A 15,654-nucleotide genomic window follows, 5' to 3' on the forward strand; every position below is an offset into this window, starting at 1 on the left:
CAAGTTACTGAACCTATAGAGCCTTCTGGTGTTATCTAAATACCTTCCTCACATGGCTCCTAGGACAGTTAGGGGAGATATGGAACAGGAAGAGTCACGGCCACATGTAGAGGCACATGACTGGATCCAAGTGACTCGGGAGGTTGAGGCAGGAGGATTGCAAGTTTGGGGCCAGCCTCAGCAACCTAGCAAGGTCTTCAGTAACTCAGCAAGACTCCATCTCAAATAAAAAATAAAAAGGACTGGGTATGCAGCTAGGTGGTAAGGCACCTCTGGGTTCAATCCCTGGGATCCAAAAAGCAGCTGACAGGGCGAGTTCGACATTCAGTCAACCCTCAAGCGCCTACCCAGCACCCTGGGTACCAGGCCTGGGCTGAGTCCTGGGGATTCAAGAGAGAGCTGCCGGACAGCATTCCAACATTCCGGGATTTGCCAACAATAGGGGTCTCCCTTCTGCCACTCTTGGGCCTCTGAAAAGCTTCCTGCCAGAAGGAAACATCGGTCCCAGGTAAGGAGTGGGCTGATCTGAGGGCCTAGGATTACAACCTAGTGAAGGAAAGAGGCCCCAGGGAGCAGAAGAGTTATAGAGGCCTATGTCACCAAGCCCAGAGTCAAGGGCTTCCTGAGGTGAGGACAGCTGTGCTGAAACCTGGAGCATAGTTGGCTGAGAGGGTGGTGGGACATTCCTGGCCAAGGAATAGCCTGTGCAAAGGCCCAGAGGCCTCTGACACATTGAGGAAGAGAAAGAAGTCCAGGTGGTGAGTGGGGCTGGGGGATGTGTACCAGGAAACCTTGCTAGTCATTTTCTTCAGAGCTCTCTGAATCCCAGAGGGAACCAGCTTGGAATCTCTCAGTGGACTCTGCTCCTGGGAATTCCTGTCCAGAGATGGTGTTATCTTAAGAGCAAGCGCTGGGCCTCCTTATCTCCTCATTTTCTAATCCCTGTGGTTTTGGGGAGATGGTTTTCTACTACCACCCACAGCTTCATCCTGCACAGACGGGAAGCAGGGAGTGGGGCTTAACCCCTGAGGTATCTTTGCCCTGAGACTAGACCACGATGTCCCTTACCAGCCCTCCCCCCAGTTCTCCCCCCAGGACACTTGGTATCAGCTCTCACTCACCCTCAGATCTCAGGGGAACATCATGAGAAAAGATTCTTTCTCTTTTACTTTTCCCAAATTGACCACTCCTAGCAATGCTTAGAAGAGTGGACTCTGTGTGCCATTACAAAATCACATTAAAATAATCCCTCCTGGGCCTTTGGCCCACAAGCGTCTCACTCTCATTGGCCCAGTTAAAATTATGAAGCTCAGCACTTACTGTAAGAAGATAGCTGGACACATTTTTAAGAGCTTTATTTTTTTTTAAAGTGGTCCATTACTTGCATAACTTGGGGTCTGTAAAGCAGTAAACGGGCTAAGAAATTACCTAAATATTTTTGTCAGGACAACATTTTTTGTCTTGGGTACAAGGAGGGTTGGAAGGTTGCCAGGCTGCTCATGACCCTTTTATTAAGATGTTTCCCTAAGAGTCTGTCACCAAGCAAAGGGGAACCTCTTAGACAAGTACCAGGCCTCTGTCCCTCCCAACAATGCCTTCTTCTCTCTTACACTAATCTGTGAAATGGATGAGGCATGAAATCAAAATTCTTCTTCCAGAACCAGCTCTCCAAGTGGGTGATCCAGCCTTGTGTGTAATCTTGTCCTTTGGCCTATTTTGCTGTGAAATGGTTCTTGAAAGTGTTCCAAAGTAGCTTTAGGGAATATTCATATCTTGACTGTTTTTCGCTTCAATGAAACGTTATGAGCCAGTCACAGGCCTGGAATCCCAGCAATTTGGGAGGCTGAGGTAGGAGGATCACAAATTGGAGGCCAGCCTAGGCAACTTATTGAGACCCTTTCTCAAAATAAAATATAAAAAGGGTTGGAGAGACACCTTAGTTGTAGAGCGCCTCCAGGTTCAATCTCCAGTTCAAGAAAAGAGAAAAGAAAAAAGTATGGCAAGCTTGGCTGGTTCCAGGTAGGTGGAATCCAGGGGAGAGGCAGTAAGATACCAGGTGCTCCTTCTGACTTGATTCTGCTGGGTTTGGGGTAGGGCATCACACCCCCTCCCCCAACTTCCAGCAGACAGGGCTTTCAAAGCCCCACCCGCACCCTGCTTCCTGCCAAGCAGGTCAGCCTTCTGAACCCTGCTGGTGCCTGCTGGACCCAGCAACCAGCTGTCCTGGACCAGTGACAGGCACAGTACCCTCTACTCCAATCTTTCCTCCAAACGCACTCAGCAGCTGGTATTTTCAGGATGGGAGACAATCAAGATCAAGGGTTATATTACATCACTGACCCTGACCCAGCTCGTTCCAGGTATATTAACTCGGAAACGAATCCAGCAGATTTGGTTTTTAGCATCGAAGGGCCTGACCCTTTCCACGTGGGCCCTGAACTCAAGCTCTGACCTCTAGCCCCGAACAGGGCCTTCCTTCCTGAGCTCTCTGCTATGCAAGGAATTCTGCCTCAGTTTAAGAAGGAAGAAAAAAAAAAGAAAGAAACCTCCCCCCTGGATTTGCTGCTTTCTGATCTGACCAGGTCGGAATGCAATGCGGCCCCTGGCTGGGCGGGAAACAGCCTCCACGGGAAAACTCCACCGAAGAAGGCCCAGCACCTTCCCCCCAAAGCCCTCTGGCTCCTTCCATGCATTACTGTAAGAAAACCGAGCAGGTGGGCAGTTGCTGGGCTGATTCTCATCATGAGCGAACTTGCAAGGGAAGGAAGGTGTCATGGGCTCCCTCTTCATCCCTGCACCAACCCGCGCTAGACTCAGAGCCTCTTCCTGCCTCCACGCCTCTTCCCCCAGACCTAACATTGGCACCCAGAAACCTCCCCAAACCTCTCTCCTAACAAGTCACCTTCAACACTTCAAAACCACTTCCAGATCCAGTCAATCCCTCCGCCTAGAGGCTAAGACTTTTTCTATTCTGTCCTCATCCTCCAGCCTCACCATCGTCCCCTGCTCCCAACACATGCCCTTTGCTGGCTGAGGTCACTTTCTTCTTCCCTGGGGAACTAACTGGCTCACCTGGGCCCTGTTCTTCCCTGGGCCACCACTCAGATTGTCTCCACGACATGGGGCCTGTCCTTCTCCAAAGCCCAGCTTAGGTCTTTCCTCCTTCATGAAGCCTTCATCAAGGCCACAGGACCCAGGAAGAGAAAGGACTGTGCCGCCAGCCAGTCTGGACTCAAATCCTGCCTCTGCCCAGCTCTCTGGGACTTTGGGTAAGTCACTTCATCCTTCTGTGACTCAGATTCTCCCACTGCAAGATGGGGATATAACTGCACCTACTCCACGGGGTTATGGTGAGGAATAAATAAATAAAGTCACATAAAACATTTGTGTCATGGCTGATACATACAAAGCCTTTGATAAGGGCTCTTATTCTAACCAGCTACGCTGTTCCTCCCCCACACTCTTTCCCTAGTTTTCTGAGTTTTGGTCTTCTTCGTTTCCTTTGCTTTGTTTTATGGTACCAGGGATTGAACCCAGGGTGCTGTGCCAATGGGCTAGGTCCCCAGCCCTTTACCACTTTTTATTTGGGGGTTGGCCACTAAGTTGGCCAGGCTGGCCTTGAACTTGGAATGCTCCTGCCTCGGCCTCCCGAGTAGCCGGGATTTCAGGAGTGTGCCACGGCATCTGGCTCCTTTCCCCAATTTTCTGCTCATACTGTAACAGAGGCCATATCACAGGAGTATATCTTTAACCGTTCACTGCAGTGTCATATGTGACAAAAAGGAACCAGAAAATTTTATCTATAACTGACACATCAATATACATTAGTTCATTCATGAACTTGAAATATTCTTCATTCCTGATGTGCAGGATAAGCAGGAAAACTCACCCTGTTTCTTCCTGATACCATTTAACCCTTAAGAGACCTAGGAGGGGGCTGGGGATGTGGCTCAAGCGGTAGCGCGCTCGCCTGGCATGCGTGCGGCCCGGGTTCGATCCTCAGCGCCACGTACAAACAAAGATGTTGTGTCCGCCGAGAACTAAAAAATAAATATTAAAATTCTCTCTCTCTCTCTAAAAAAAAAAAAAAAAAAGAGAGACCTAGGAGGGAAAAATGGGGACAAACTGTCAGGAACATGAAGACAAGACTCATCCTCCTGGTGCATTTGGGCACCAAAATGAAAGATGTGGCTTTCATACCAAGAAGCACTTCCCAAAGACAGCCCCAGTCAAAGGTGGGGACCTCAGCCAGCCTCTGCCTCTTCTAAAAGCAAATTGTACTCATGCCACAGGAGACCTCAAAAGCCCAGGGTCACAGGGCCATTAGATGATCACCAGGGTGGGGCGGGCTTTGGGCCTTCTGGTTTACCCAAACGCTGCAGCCGACTTGTGAATCAATACACAGCTCAGAATGACACAGGAGTTAGGGGTCATCAACCTTTCAGGCTTGTTTCTTCAGGTTTAAACGGGAGGGGAGTGGTGGAACTGGAAGATCCCTTTTGAACCAGCCAATCTGAAATTTGCCCTGTGCCAAAATGATCTGCACAGGTGTTCTCTGTAGAGTCAGAGCCAGGAAAGGCATGCACAGAGCAGGGTTGGGAAGAAGGGATTTAAAAATCAGAGCTGTGGGCTGGGGTGTGGCTCAGTTGGAGAGCACTTGCCTGGCATGCACAAGGCCCTGGATTCCATCCCGAGAGCCACAAAAAAAATCAGAGCTATAATATAATCCATCTGTGCCGCGATACATTTACTACTCTAGCCCACCTAAGAATGATTGGTGCCAAAGCTGAGCAGGTGTCTCACTCACCTGGTTCAGGTCCCGGCTCTGACATTTACACTCAATTTATCCAACTGTGTGAAGCCTCTGCTTGTTCAGCAATCACATAAGGCTGATAATAATACTTGCTTCGTGCACATATTGATTAAAGTATAAAGCACTTTCCACAGGACCTCAAGCAGAGGACATCATTCAGTAGAAATTGATAGTTATTCACTAAATGACAGATGCTGTTCCAAAGGCCTGGGGACACAGTCTTAAACAAGGAAGTCTTCTCCTTGTGGATTTCAAAGAGAGATAATAGCAAATTACCAAAATAAATGACGCGATGGTGCACGCCTGTAATCCCAGATACTTCGGAGGCTGAGGTAGGAGGATTGCAAGTTCAAGACCAGCTTGGGCAACTTCACAAGACACTGTCTCAAAATAAAATTTTTTAAAAAGACAGAAGATGTAGCTTAGTGGTAGAGTGCTTGCCTGGCACAGGTACTAGATTCAATACCCAGTATGGCAAAAATAAAAAGTCATATTTCCTTAAACAAGAAGAAGAAAAGTCAGGCAGGGCAAATGGGATAAAGATGGGATGTGATTTTGTGTAGACTCCTAACAAGTCACCTTCAACACTTCAAAACCACTTCCAGATCCAGTCAATCCCAGCAGAGAAGGTGAACCTCGAACAGAGACCTTCGTCAATGCCGTTGCTATTAATATTCCTCACTGGCAGTGTGCTGAGTTTGGCACTAACAGAGTATTTTTTCCCAGTGTCCAAATGGACATGGCTTCCTGACTTATCTCACCAAGTGCAATGTCGGAGATAGAAGAGAACTTAGAGATTCTCTAGTCCATTTTATAGATGGAAAGCTGAGACCCAAAAAGCGAAAACAGGATAGGAAGCAAAAGCCCTGACATCACGGGATTTGCATTCCAGCGAGGGAGAAGAAGGTGAATACGTTAGGGAACTGATATGTGCCAGAGAGCAATAAGTAGACGGAGAGAGTAAGAAAGCGATAAGAAGCACAGAGGAGCCGGGTATGGTGGCACACACCTGTAATCCCAGCAGCTCCGGAGGCCAAGGCAGGAGGCCGAGGCAGGAGGATCGTGAATTCGAGACCCTATCTCAAAATAAAAAAATTAAAAGGGCTGGGGATGCAGCTCAGTAGTAAAGTGCCTCTGGGTTCAATCCCCAGTACCCTAAATAAATAAATAAATAAAAGCATAGGTGGTACCTGGCATCAGGGGAAGGAGGGCTAGTTACTCCACATGAGGTGATGTTGTAGGGTAAAGGGTTTGTCACAGGGAAGGACATTCCAGATGTAGTTCATAGCACTCAAGAGCCCTGAGGTGGGAGCTTGCCAACTGGATCAAGGAACAGCAAGAAGGCCCAATGAGGGCAGGAGAGATGGTGTGAGAAAAACAGGGAGAGCCAGGTCATTTTGGAGCCTTGGACCACAGCCAGCTCTTGAGCTATGCCTCACAGTGAGATAGGCCCCATGGAAGGAGGTCAGGAGTGAGGAATGACATTATTTGACTGATGCCTTAAAAGGATCAACCTTGTTGCCATGGTAAGAAGGGACCAGAGGGGTCCAAGATAGAAACAGGGACCAGCCGGATGTGGTGGCACACGCCTGCCATCCCAGGACTCAGAAGGCTGAGGCAGGAGAATTACAAGTTCAAGGCCAGCCTCAGTGATTTTGTGAGGCCCTAAGCAACTCAGCAAGAGTCAGTCTCAAAAGCAAAAAGCAAAAAGGGCTGGAGATGTGGCTCAGTGGCTGAGCACCACTTGGTTCAATCTCCTGTACCAAAAAAATAAAAATGAAAATGAAAAAGACTAAGGTAGCAGAATACAACAATTACTAATAGGGCATTATGTAAAATTGTGGATGTGTAACCGACGTGATTCTGCAATCTGCATTTGGGGTAAAATTGGGGGTTCATAACCCACTTCAATCTAATGTATGAAATATGATATGTCAAGAGCTTTGTAATGTTGTGAACAACCAATAAAAAAAAAAAAAAGAAAATGAAAAAGACTGGGAATGGAGCTCCATGATAAAGCACCCCCGAGTTCAACCCCCAGGACCAAATGAAAAGAAGCAGGGAGACCAGTTAGGAAACTGTGACCATAATTCAAGTGAGAGTTGCAGTGACTCAGAGGGAGACAGCAGTGGTAGAGATGGGGAAGGGACCAGATTCTAGATACGGACGGTAGAGCGGGTGGAGTTGCTAATGGTGTATCTAGTGTAAAAGAATAAGAGGAGGCCAGAATGACGTCACAACTTTATCCTGAGCAACTTGACTTTTATTGAGACAAAAGATAAACAGATAAAATAGCAGTACTATTCACAACAACCAAAAGGTAAAAACAACCTGAAAGCCCATCAACCGATGAATGGATGAACAGAATGTGGCAAACACATGCACCGAATAGTAACCTTAAAAAGAAATGAAATTCTGACACACGCTACAGCACAGATGAACCATGAAGATGTTATTCAAGTAAAGTGAGCCAGACACAAAAGGACCAATCTCATTTGATTCCACTTACATGAGATGACCTAGAGGAGTCGGATTCATAAAACCAGAAAGTGGAAAGGTTGTAGCCAGGGGTTGGAGGAGAGGGAAGAGGGAGTTAGAGTTTCAATTTAGGAAGATGGAATACCTTCTGGAGCAAGCCTATAACCCCAGTGACTCGGGAGGTGAGGTAGGAGGAACACAAGTTCAAAGTCAGCCTCAGCAATTTAGCCAGACCCTGTTGACAGTCATACAACATTGTGAATGTACTTCATGAGTATAAACCAAAAAGTCATTAAAATAACTTTGTTATTTCAGTTTTTTTGTTTGTTTGGGGTATTGGGGATTGAGCCCCAGAAGTGCTGTACCACTGAGCTACACCCCCAGTCCCTTTTATTTCTGATTTTGAAACAGTGTCTCATGAAGTTGCTGAGACTGGCCTCGAACTTACCATCCTCCTGCCTCTGCCTCCCAAATCACTGAGGTTATAGGAATGCCCCACTACACCCAGCTATTTCAAAATTTCTACCAAGGTCATAATATGGATGTGGCAGAATGGATTTAAATATAAAATGTAGGAACAAATGGCAAATTATATGCTATGCATGTTATCACCATTTTTTTTAAGTAGAGATTTTAAATATCCGTTCACTGGCAAAGCCCTATAAGGATTCCGAGATTTATAAAGACAAATACAAATGAGAAACCACGCTGGAGTTTTCCTGTGGTTAACAGCAGGTACGGGAATATCCCACCAACAGGGCTTTGGAATAGGGAGAAGCAGATCAGTGGGAGGGGAGGGCCACGTTGGAAATAGAAGCAGTTTCAGAAAAAAATAACAAGATGAAAGAGAATATGTCTAGAATAGAACGATTAGGGAAGCCAGATGAGCAAGGGAGTTGAAACAGGATCGGGGCACTGGGGACCACAGATGGCGAGGGAAATCTGATGACATTCCCATGCAAAGCTGGTAAAAGGGTGTGATTACAACAGCTAGCATTTATTAAGCACTTACTGTGTCAGGCACAGCCCTAAGCTGTGTACGCGCACCAATCCTCACAGCATCATATAAGGGAAGTGCTGTGGCCTCCCTGACCTCACAGACGGAGAAGCCAGAACCAGCCTGAGGGTAGAGTAGCAGAAACAAGACCCAAGCCCAGCAGTCGGTCTGTCCCAGAGCCGGCTCCTCCCACCAGGCTCCATCCCCGGATGGGTTTGCAGCTTTAACTTTTGGACATCCCACACTTAAAACTTTCTAGAACGTTCAGGACACTGTGTCATCAGCCAGAGCTCTGCTGGCCTGAGCTAAACAGCCTTACCTCCAAGTCCAGCAGTGACTCTGATTTTCTGCTTATTTACTGTGCTGTTACCCCGAGAAAACCCACTCAGTCTCTCTATATTCATATGAGTTTTTAGATGTTCAGGGAAATAGCAGAATCCCCTGCGGAAGTTGACTTCAAGAGAGCTGAAGTCTAACGGCAGGGTAGGAAAGGCTGGTGTCTGGCATTCCAACAGAGCCATGTTTACACGAAGCTCCAGCTTCAAAGTCCACCAAACTGAGGGACACGCAAGTTGGTTTCTAAGGAAATGTCCCTGATGAGGGAAAAGAGGCGTCCCTGGCAAGAGGAACTGTAATCTTCCTCCTTAGTTTCAGCCAAGGCTCGTGAGGACGAAAACACACACACGTTTCTCTAAGCTCCAGGACTTAATCAGAATCCCTACTACTGGCTGCTTTAATTCTGACTCTTGCAGCATCGGGCTCTTCATAGTGATCGATAAATGCACAAGAAATGGATAGCATGCAGTGCAAGTCCTTAGAGGAACAGGATCCCCTCTAAGTCACCAACTTAATGTTGAAGTGAATCATAGAAGCAGTGAGTGCCGCACTGGGAAGGCCAACCCTGTGAGAAGCCAGAACTTGCTCCCAGAGGGCACGAGGCACTGACCAGCCACGTGACGCTGGGAAGCCAGCCAGTAGCTTTCACCATTATCTGCCTATTTTATTTGCCAGGCATCCTGTGCCGAGGACCCTCCCAGGCCCCCAGTTGACGTGGAGGCTACTAGAAGCCTGGCACTCTGGGAGCTGAGACAGGGAGGCCCAGGCACTCAGGTAGACACAGAAGGGGCACTGAGTCCAAACTGGGAGGCTCAGATGGGCCTGGGGTGATGATTCAAAGGACCAGTAAGAGATGGGGCAGCAGGCTATGCAGGACAGAGAAGATGCAACCACGTGTCTTCGTGAAGGCACAGAAGCATGGACCAGCGTGGTAGATCTGGGGGACCTACAAGCATTTTGGTATGGCTGGAATGAAGGGTGCCCTGTGGCAAGCAGTGGAAGGGGATCACAGTGGCCTTGTGTGCTAAGCTAAGGACATGAACTGTACCCTGCAAGCCACAGGGGGCTACTGAAGAATTTTAAGGAGGGGAATAACATGATCTGTTATTATTATTATTATTTTTTATAATTTTAGACTGACGCTATTTAAGCTCAGCAGTGGAAGAAAAGATAGCAGAAAGAATAGGTGACCCTCTCCAGTAAGTGAGCCTTGTCTCTGGGTAGAGGAAATAATCAGAGCAAAACAGGGTGGGGCTTGAGGAGGGGAGACGGGTTACTGAGTATTTGCTACAGAAACAGTCATCCAGGGCAGAGATGGGGTGCTGGGGAGAGAAGAGGTGAGGAAGGGAATGCCCAGGCCCCTGGAGGTGTCAGCCCAGAGGCCAAGGCACTACAGGGTGCTGGGATGGAGGAGGGAGGGGCCTCGGGGTGGATAGGGAGGAACCTGGACTCCATTTCCCCAGGGACAGTGCAGTCACTCCAGTCCCAGAGCTGACATTGTCATGTGGGATGCAGGCTCAGAGAATATTATGAAATTTTAAGAAGTCATAAATTCCCATATTATCTGCGAAATTTCCTGATTCTTATATGTTTGCAAGTAACCCCCAAAAGAAGTTTAATTTTTATTCAAGGCAAAAAAAAGATAACTATGGCCTCAACTGGGCAGGAGTCCCCATCTAACTCCCTACAATACAAGACTTCGATGTCCCACAGTCCCTTCTTCCCCTCAGGGACACTGTCCTTTCTGTCCCCTTACATGGGCATCTCCCACCTGGGAAAGCATTTCCTTTATATGATCAGAAAGGCTTTGACTTCAACTCTGGTGGACTCTTCAGCTAGCAATAGATTCCAACCCTCCAATTCTAAGCCTTTGGACTCGGCTGCACCATGACCTTGAGTTTTACAGATCCTGCCCTGAATGCATCTGGATGTTCCATGGCAGCCCTACAAAGCGAGAAACTCTGAGAGTCCTGGAGTGATTTGTAGGTAGAAAGTGCATTTCCTACAGGCTTTTCCAAAAGCTGGAAGGAGAGAAGGAGGTCTTGGATTTCTAGTGCCACAAGGTGCTGTCATCTGTAGGTGCTCTCCTGAGCCCTATTTCTGGGTATTGTTCTTGTAATTAAGGTTATCAGTCTTTCAGTCTCCCGCCCCCCCCACTTCTCTCACCTGCATTTGAAACTGCCCCTGCTTGGCTGGTGGCTTCCTTGGATTTATTCTGGTCTTTGCATCCCGGGGTTGATGACTGTGGTGTGCTCTAACAATAAGGATAAAGATGATTACAGAGTCACTCGGGGAATCATCCAACCGATTAACATTTCTCAAATGCCTACTGTGAGCATATAAAACACCAGACACCCCATCCCTCCAACGCCACCCCAACACACCCTGGCCCAGACTAAGTTCCTCCCTTGCCTGGAAGCTCTGGCTATAAAAGAGATAACAAAGGATGTTAAGAAGGGACCCAGCACAAGCTCAAAGACATCCTTCTGGGCAAGTTCAGTGAATCTCACACAAAGGAGACAATGTTATCTGAGGCTCATGGATTCAGAGGACCCAGTCTCTGTCCTCGAGGACTTTGCAATGGTAGAAAGAGAGCAAGAGCACGCAACTGAACACAGAAGAACAATGTGCTGTCAAATGAGTAATGTGTCAGGAAGCAGGATTGGGGGACTCATCAATTACTGTCCATTGAGTATCCATTCTCTGTGCAGAACCAAGCTGGCTTCCACGGGACAGGGCAAACAACCAATAAACTCCGCCAGAAGTTCCTAAAGCCTGATGTGGCAGGGTTCCAATCCAAGGGTCGCCACCCTCTTGGAGGGACAAGTACCATCAGGAAGGAGAGACAATCCCGCCAACAGGATTCCCTAGCCAATTGCATCTGGTGGCAACATGGAAACCTGGTTTGCTGTCAATAGCTTTAATAGGTGGGGCTTTTCAGGTCTTTACTCAAGTTGGCTATCATCCCCAGAAATTCTCTTCCCCAGGAGGAAATAACTTGGAGATTGATGCATAAGTCAGGATCTTCAACTTCAAATCAGTGAATTTTTAGACTCACACTTCCTCTCTACAGACACACTGTTCTCCCTATCTCCATATTTTTTGTGGAGCCAGGGAGAATGTTGAGGCCAGTTAAATTTTTTCTCCCCCGTAAATAATAAGTAAATTCCTCATTAGACTTTCCTAAGGGGCTGAAAAAAACAGATTTTTGTGTCCCAGAGCCTAGCAGAGTGTTCCCAGCATTCTGGAAACGTTTGTTACTTGGATAGATAAATGATGAATGAATAACAGATTGATAATTGCATCTCTTTAATAACAAATGGCATGAACACTTCCAAGGCTCTTGAAAACTGTCCATAAATTAATCCCATCCCACTGATTCTTTCTTGTCACAAACTTCCAAAAATTCTAAGAGATAAATCCAATATGAATTATTTTACAAAAACAATCTTGCCTTTTCCAGAAAGGCTTGGTTGAATAAGCATTTGAGGACTCTTCTTTTTTTTATTTTTTTTTAATTCATCCGGCTTTCAGTTATAAAAATGCATCTCAGAATAAGTCCAGAACACCAAAGAAAGAAATGTTTTTTTCCTTCAAAAACAATAATCAGATAATAATGACAAACACATCAGCCCTTACCACATGCCAAACAGAGCCAGTTATGACTTGTATGTTAAAGCCTTACAACAACCAGGAGATATGTGCTGTCATAATCCCACCTGCCTTCATCTTACCCCAGTCTTTTTCAATTTTTATTTTGAGACAGGGTCTTGCTAAATTGCTTAGGTTCTGACTAAGTTGCTGAAGCTGGCCTCAAACTTTTGATCCTCCTGCCTCAGCCTCCGGAGTCTCTGGGATTACAGGAGTGTGCTTCTATGCCTGGCCAGAGCTGCAGTTTGAACCCAGTCCAACTGGTCTCATGAATCCATACTATATACTATGCTATAAACCATCCATGTTTTGCTGCGTACGTTAGAAAAATTAAAAAATGGAGATGGGGAGGTGGGGAAGTCAAAGCCCAACCAAACTGTCAGCATATTCAAGATTCGATGTTATCTTGAAGAAGGGATGGTTCTTAGCTAAATATACAGACTGCTTCACGGTGTTCTGTCTGTGCAATTCACGACCAAAAACAAACTATTTTAGAAATAATTGTAATATCATAAAAAGATTCTATAATAGCTATAAAAATAAAGAACAGAGAAACATTCAGTTTCCATTTACTTTAGAAAATAAAAATCAAATCATCAAGCAAATGGTTTTCTAATACAATACAAATTTAATCTGGAGCCATCAAAATAAGTCACACTGCCTTAAAAAAATCATAGCTTCCCTCTAAAGTACAGTGACAGCATTGAATACTGTCTTCGGTAACTGTTAGGAGGGAGCCACTACAAAGTCCAGCCATCCTGGGTGGAGATCTGATTCCATCCAACACAGATTGCTATTAAGGCACTCAATGATTCTAACTGATGTTGAGGCAGTCAAGCAGAAAGAGAGGAAATCTTATTCACAACCAAATGCCATTCTTAGAGAACATTTTCAAGGAGGAAAATCCTTTCACAGCCACTATTTTCATGTTATCTTGAATACAGAGCTTAAGAAAAATGAAAGAATAAATAAATGATTTTAAGATGGGAACAGAGGTTCTGGGGACATAGCTCAGTTGGTAGAGTGCTTGCCTTGCATGCACAAAGCACTGGGTTCAATCCCCAGTACCACCAAAGAAAAAAAAGATGGGGAAGAGGGCGGGAAATTGAATGGTGTAGAACTTTAAATGTTCTTATGGGTTTTCCTTTTATTTTATTTATTTATTTATTTATTTATTTATTTATTTTTCTTTTTTTTATTGGTTTGTTCAAAACATTACATAGTGCTTGATATATCATATTTCACACTTTGATTCAAGTGGGTTATGAACTCCCATTTTTACCCCGTATACAGATTGCAGAATCACATCAGTTACACTTCCATTGATTTACATATTGACATATTCATGTCTGTTGTATTCTGCTGCCTTTCCTATCCTCTACTATCCCCCCTCCCCTTCCCTCCCCTCCCCTCTTCTCTCTCTACCCCCTCTACTGTAATTCATTTCTCCCCCTTGTATTATTTTTCCCTTTCCCCTCACTTCCTCTTATATGTAATTTTGTATAACCCTGAGGGTCTCCTTCCATTTCCATGCAATTTCCCTTCTCTCTCCCTTTCCCTCCCACCTCTCATCCCTGTTTAATGTTAGTCTTCTTCTCATGCTCTTCTTCCCTACTCTGTTCTTAGTTACTCTCCTTATATCAAAGAAGACATTTGGCATTTGTTTTTTAGGGATTGGCTAGCTTCACTTAGCATAATCTGCTCTAATGCCATCCATTTCCCTCCAAATTCTATGATTTTGTCATTTTTTAATGCAGAGTAATACTCCATTGTGTATAAATGCCACATTTTTTTTTATCCATTCGTCTATTGAAGGGCATCTAGGTTGCATCCACAGTCTTGCTATTGTGAATTGTGCTGCTATGAACATCGATGTAGCAGTGTCCCTGTAGTATGCTCTTTTTAGGTCTTTAGGGAATAGACCCAGAAGGGGAATAGCTGGGTCAAATGGTGGTTCCATTCCCAGCTTTCCAAGATATCTCCATACTGCTTTCCAAATTGGCCGCACCAATTTGCAGTCCCACCAACAATGTACAAGTGTACCCTTTTCCCCACATCCTCACCAGCACTTGTTGTTGTTTGACTTCATAATGGCTGCCAATCTTACTGGAGTGAGATGGTATCTTAGGGTGGTTTTGATTTGCATTTCTCTGACTGCTAGAGATGGTGAGCATTTTTTCATGTACTTGTTGATTGATTGTATGTCCTCCTCTGAGAAGTGTCTGTTCAGGTCCTTGGCCCATTTGTTGATTGGGTTATTTGTTATCTTATTGTCTAATTTTTTGAGTTCTTTATATACTCTGGATATTAGGGCTCTATCTGAAGTGTGAGGAGTAAAGATTTGTTCCCATGATGTAGGCTCCCTATTTACCTCTCTTATTGTTTCTTTTGCTGAGAAAAAACTTTTTAGTTTGAGTAAGTCCCATGTGTTGATTCTAGTTATTAACTCTTGTGCTATGGGTGTCCTATTGAGGAATTTGGAGCCCGACCCCACAGTATGTAGGTCGTAGCCAACTTTTTCTTCTATCAGATGCCGTGTCTCTGATTTGATATCAAGCTCCTTGATCCATTTTGAGTTAACTTTTGTGCATAGCGAGAGAAAGGGATTCAGTTTCATTTTGTTGCATATGGATTTCCAGTTTTCCCAGCACCATTTGTTGAAGATGCTATCCTTCCTCCATTGCATGCTTTTAGCCCCTTTATCGAATATAAGAAAGTTGTAGTTTTGTGGGTTGGTTTCTGTGTCCTCTATTCTGTACCATTGGTCCACCCGCCTGTTTTGGTACCAGTACCATGCTGTTTTTGTTACTATTGCTCTGTAGTATAGTTTGAAGTCTGGTATCGCTACACCACCTGATTCACACTTCCTGCTTAGCATTGTTTTTGCTATTCTGGGTCTTTTATTTTTCCATATGAATTTCATGATTGCTTTCTCTATTTCTACAAGAAATGCCCTTGGGATTTTGATTGGCATTGCATTAAACCTATAGAGAACTTTTGGTAATATCGCCATTTTGATGATGTTAGTTCTGCCTATCCATGAACAGGGTATATTTTTCCATCTTCTAAGATCTTCTTCAATTTCTCTCTTTAGGGTTCTGTAGTTTTCATTGTATAAGTCTTTCACCTCTTTTGTTAGGTTGATTCCCAAGTATTTTATTATTTTTGAGGATATTGTGAATGGAGTGGTTGACCTCATTTCCATTTCAGAGGATTTGTCGCTGATATACAGGAATGCCTTTGATTTATGCGTGTTGATTTTATATCCTGCCACTTTGCTGAATTCATTTATTAGCTCTAATAGTTTCTTTGTAGACCCTTTTGGGTCTGCTAGGTATAGAATCATGTCATCTGCAAATAGTGATAATTTAAGTTCTTC

At 45.1% G+C, this 15,654-nt stretch overlaps 1 protein-coding gene across 2 annotated transcripts in view; it reads right to left on the minus strand.

The window, feature by feature from the left end:
* The window catches only part of AHNAK (AHNAK nucleoprotein), a 97,527-nt gene that overhangs the window by 31,964 nt on the left and 49,909 nt on the right, over nucleotides 1-15,654 (minus strand). For both annotated transcript variants that reach the window (XM_081281292.1, XM_081281291.1), the window contains exon 5: nucleotides 10,791-10,878. In XM_081281292.1, the coding sequence (XP_081137418.1) occupies nucleotides 10,791-10,878 (88 nt within the window). The remainder of the gene's footprint in view (nucleotides 1-10,790; nucleotides 10,879-15,654) is intronic.

The sequence above is a fragment of the Spermophilus citellus genome (assembly GCF_964194105.1).
Source record: "Spermophilus citellus genome assembly, chromosome: 2".
NCBI classification, from domain to species: Eukaryota; Metazoa; Chordata; class Mammalia; order Rodentia; family Sciuridae; genus Spermophilus; species Spermophilus citellus.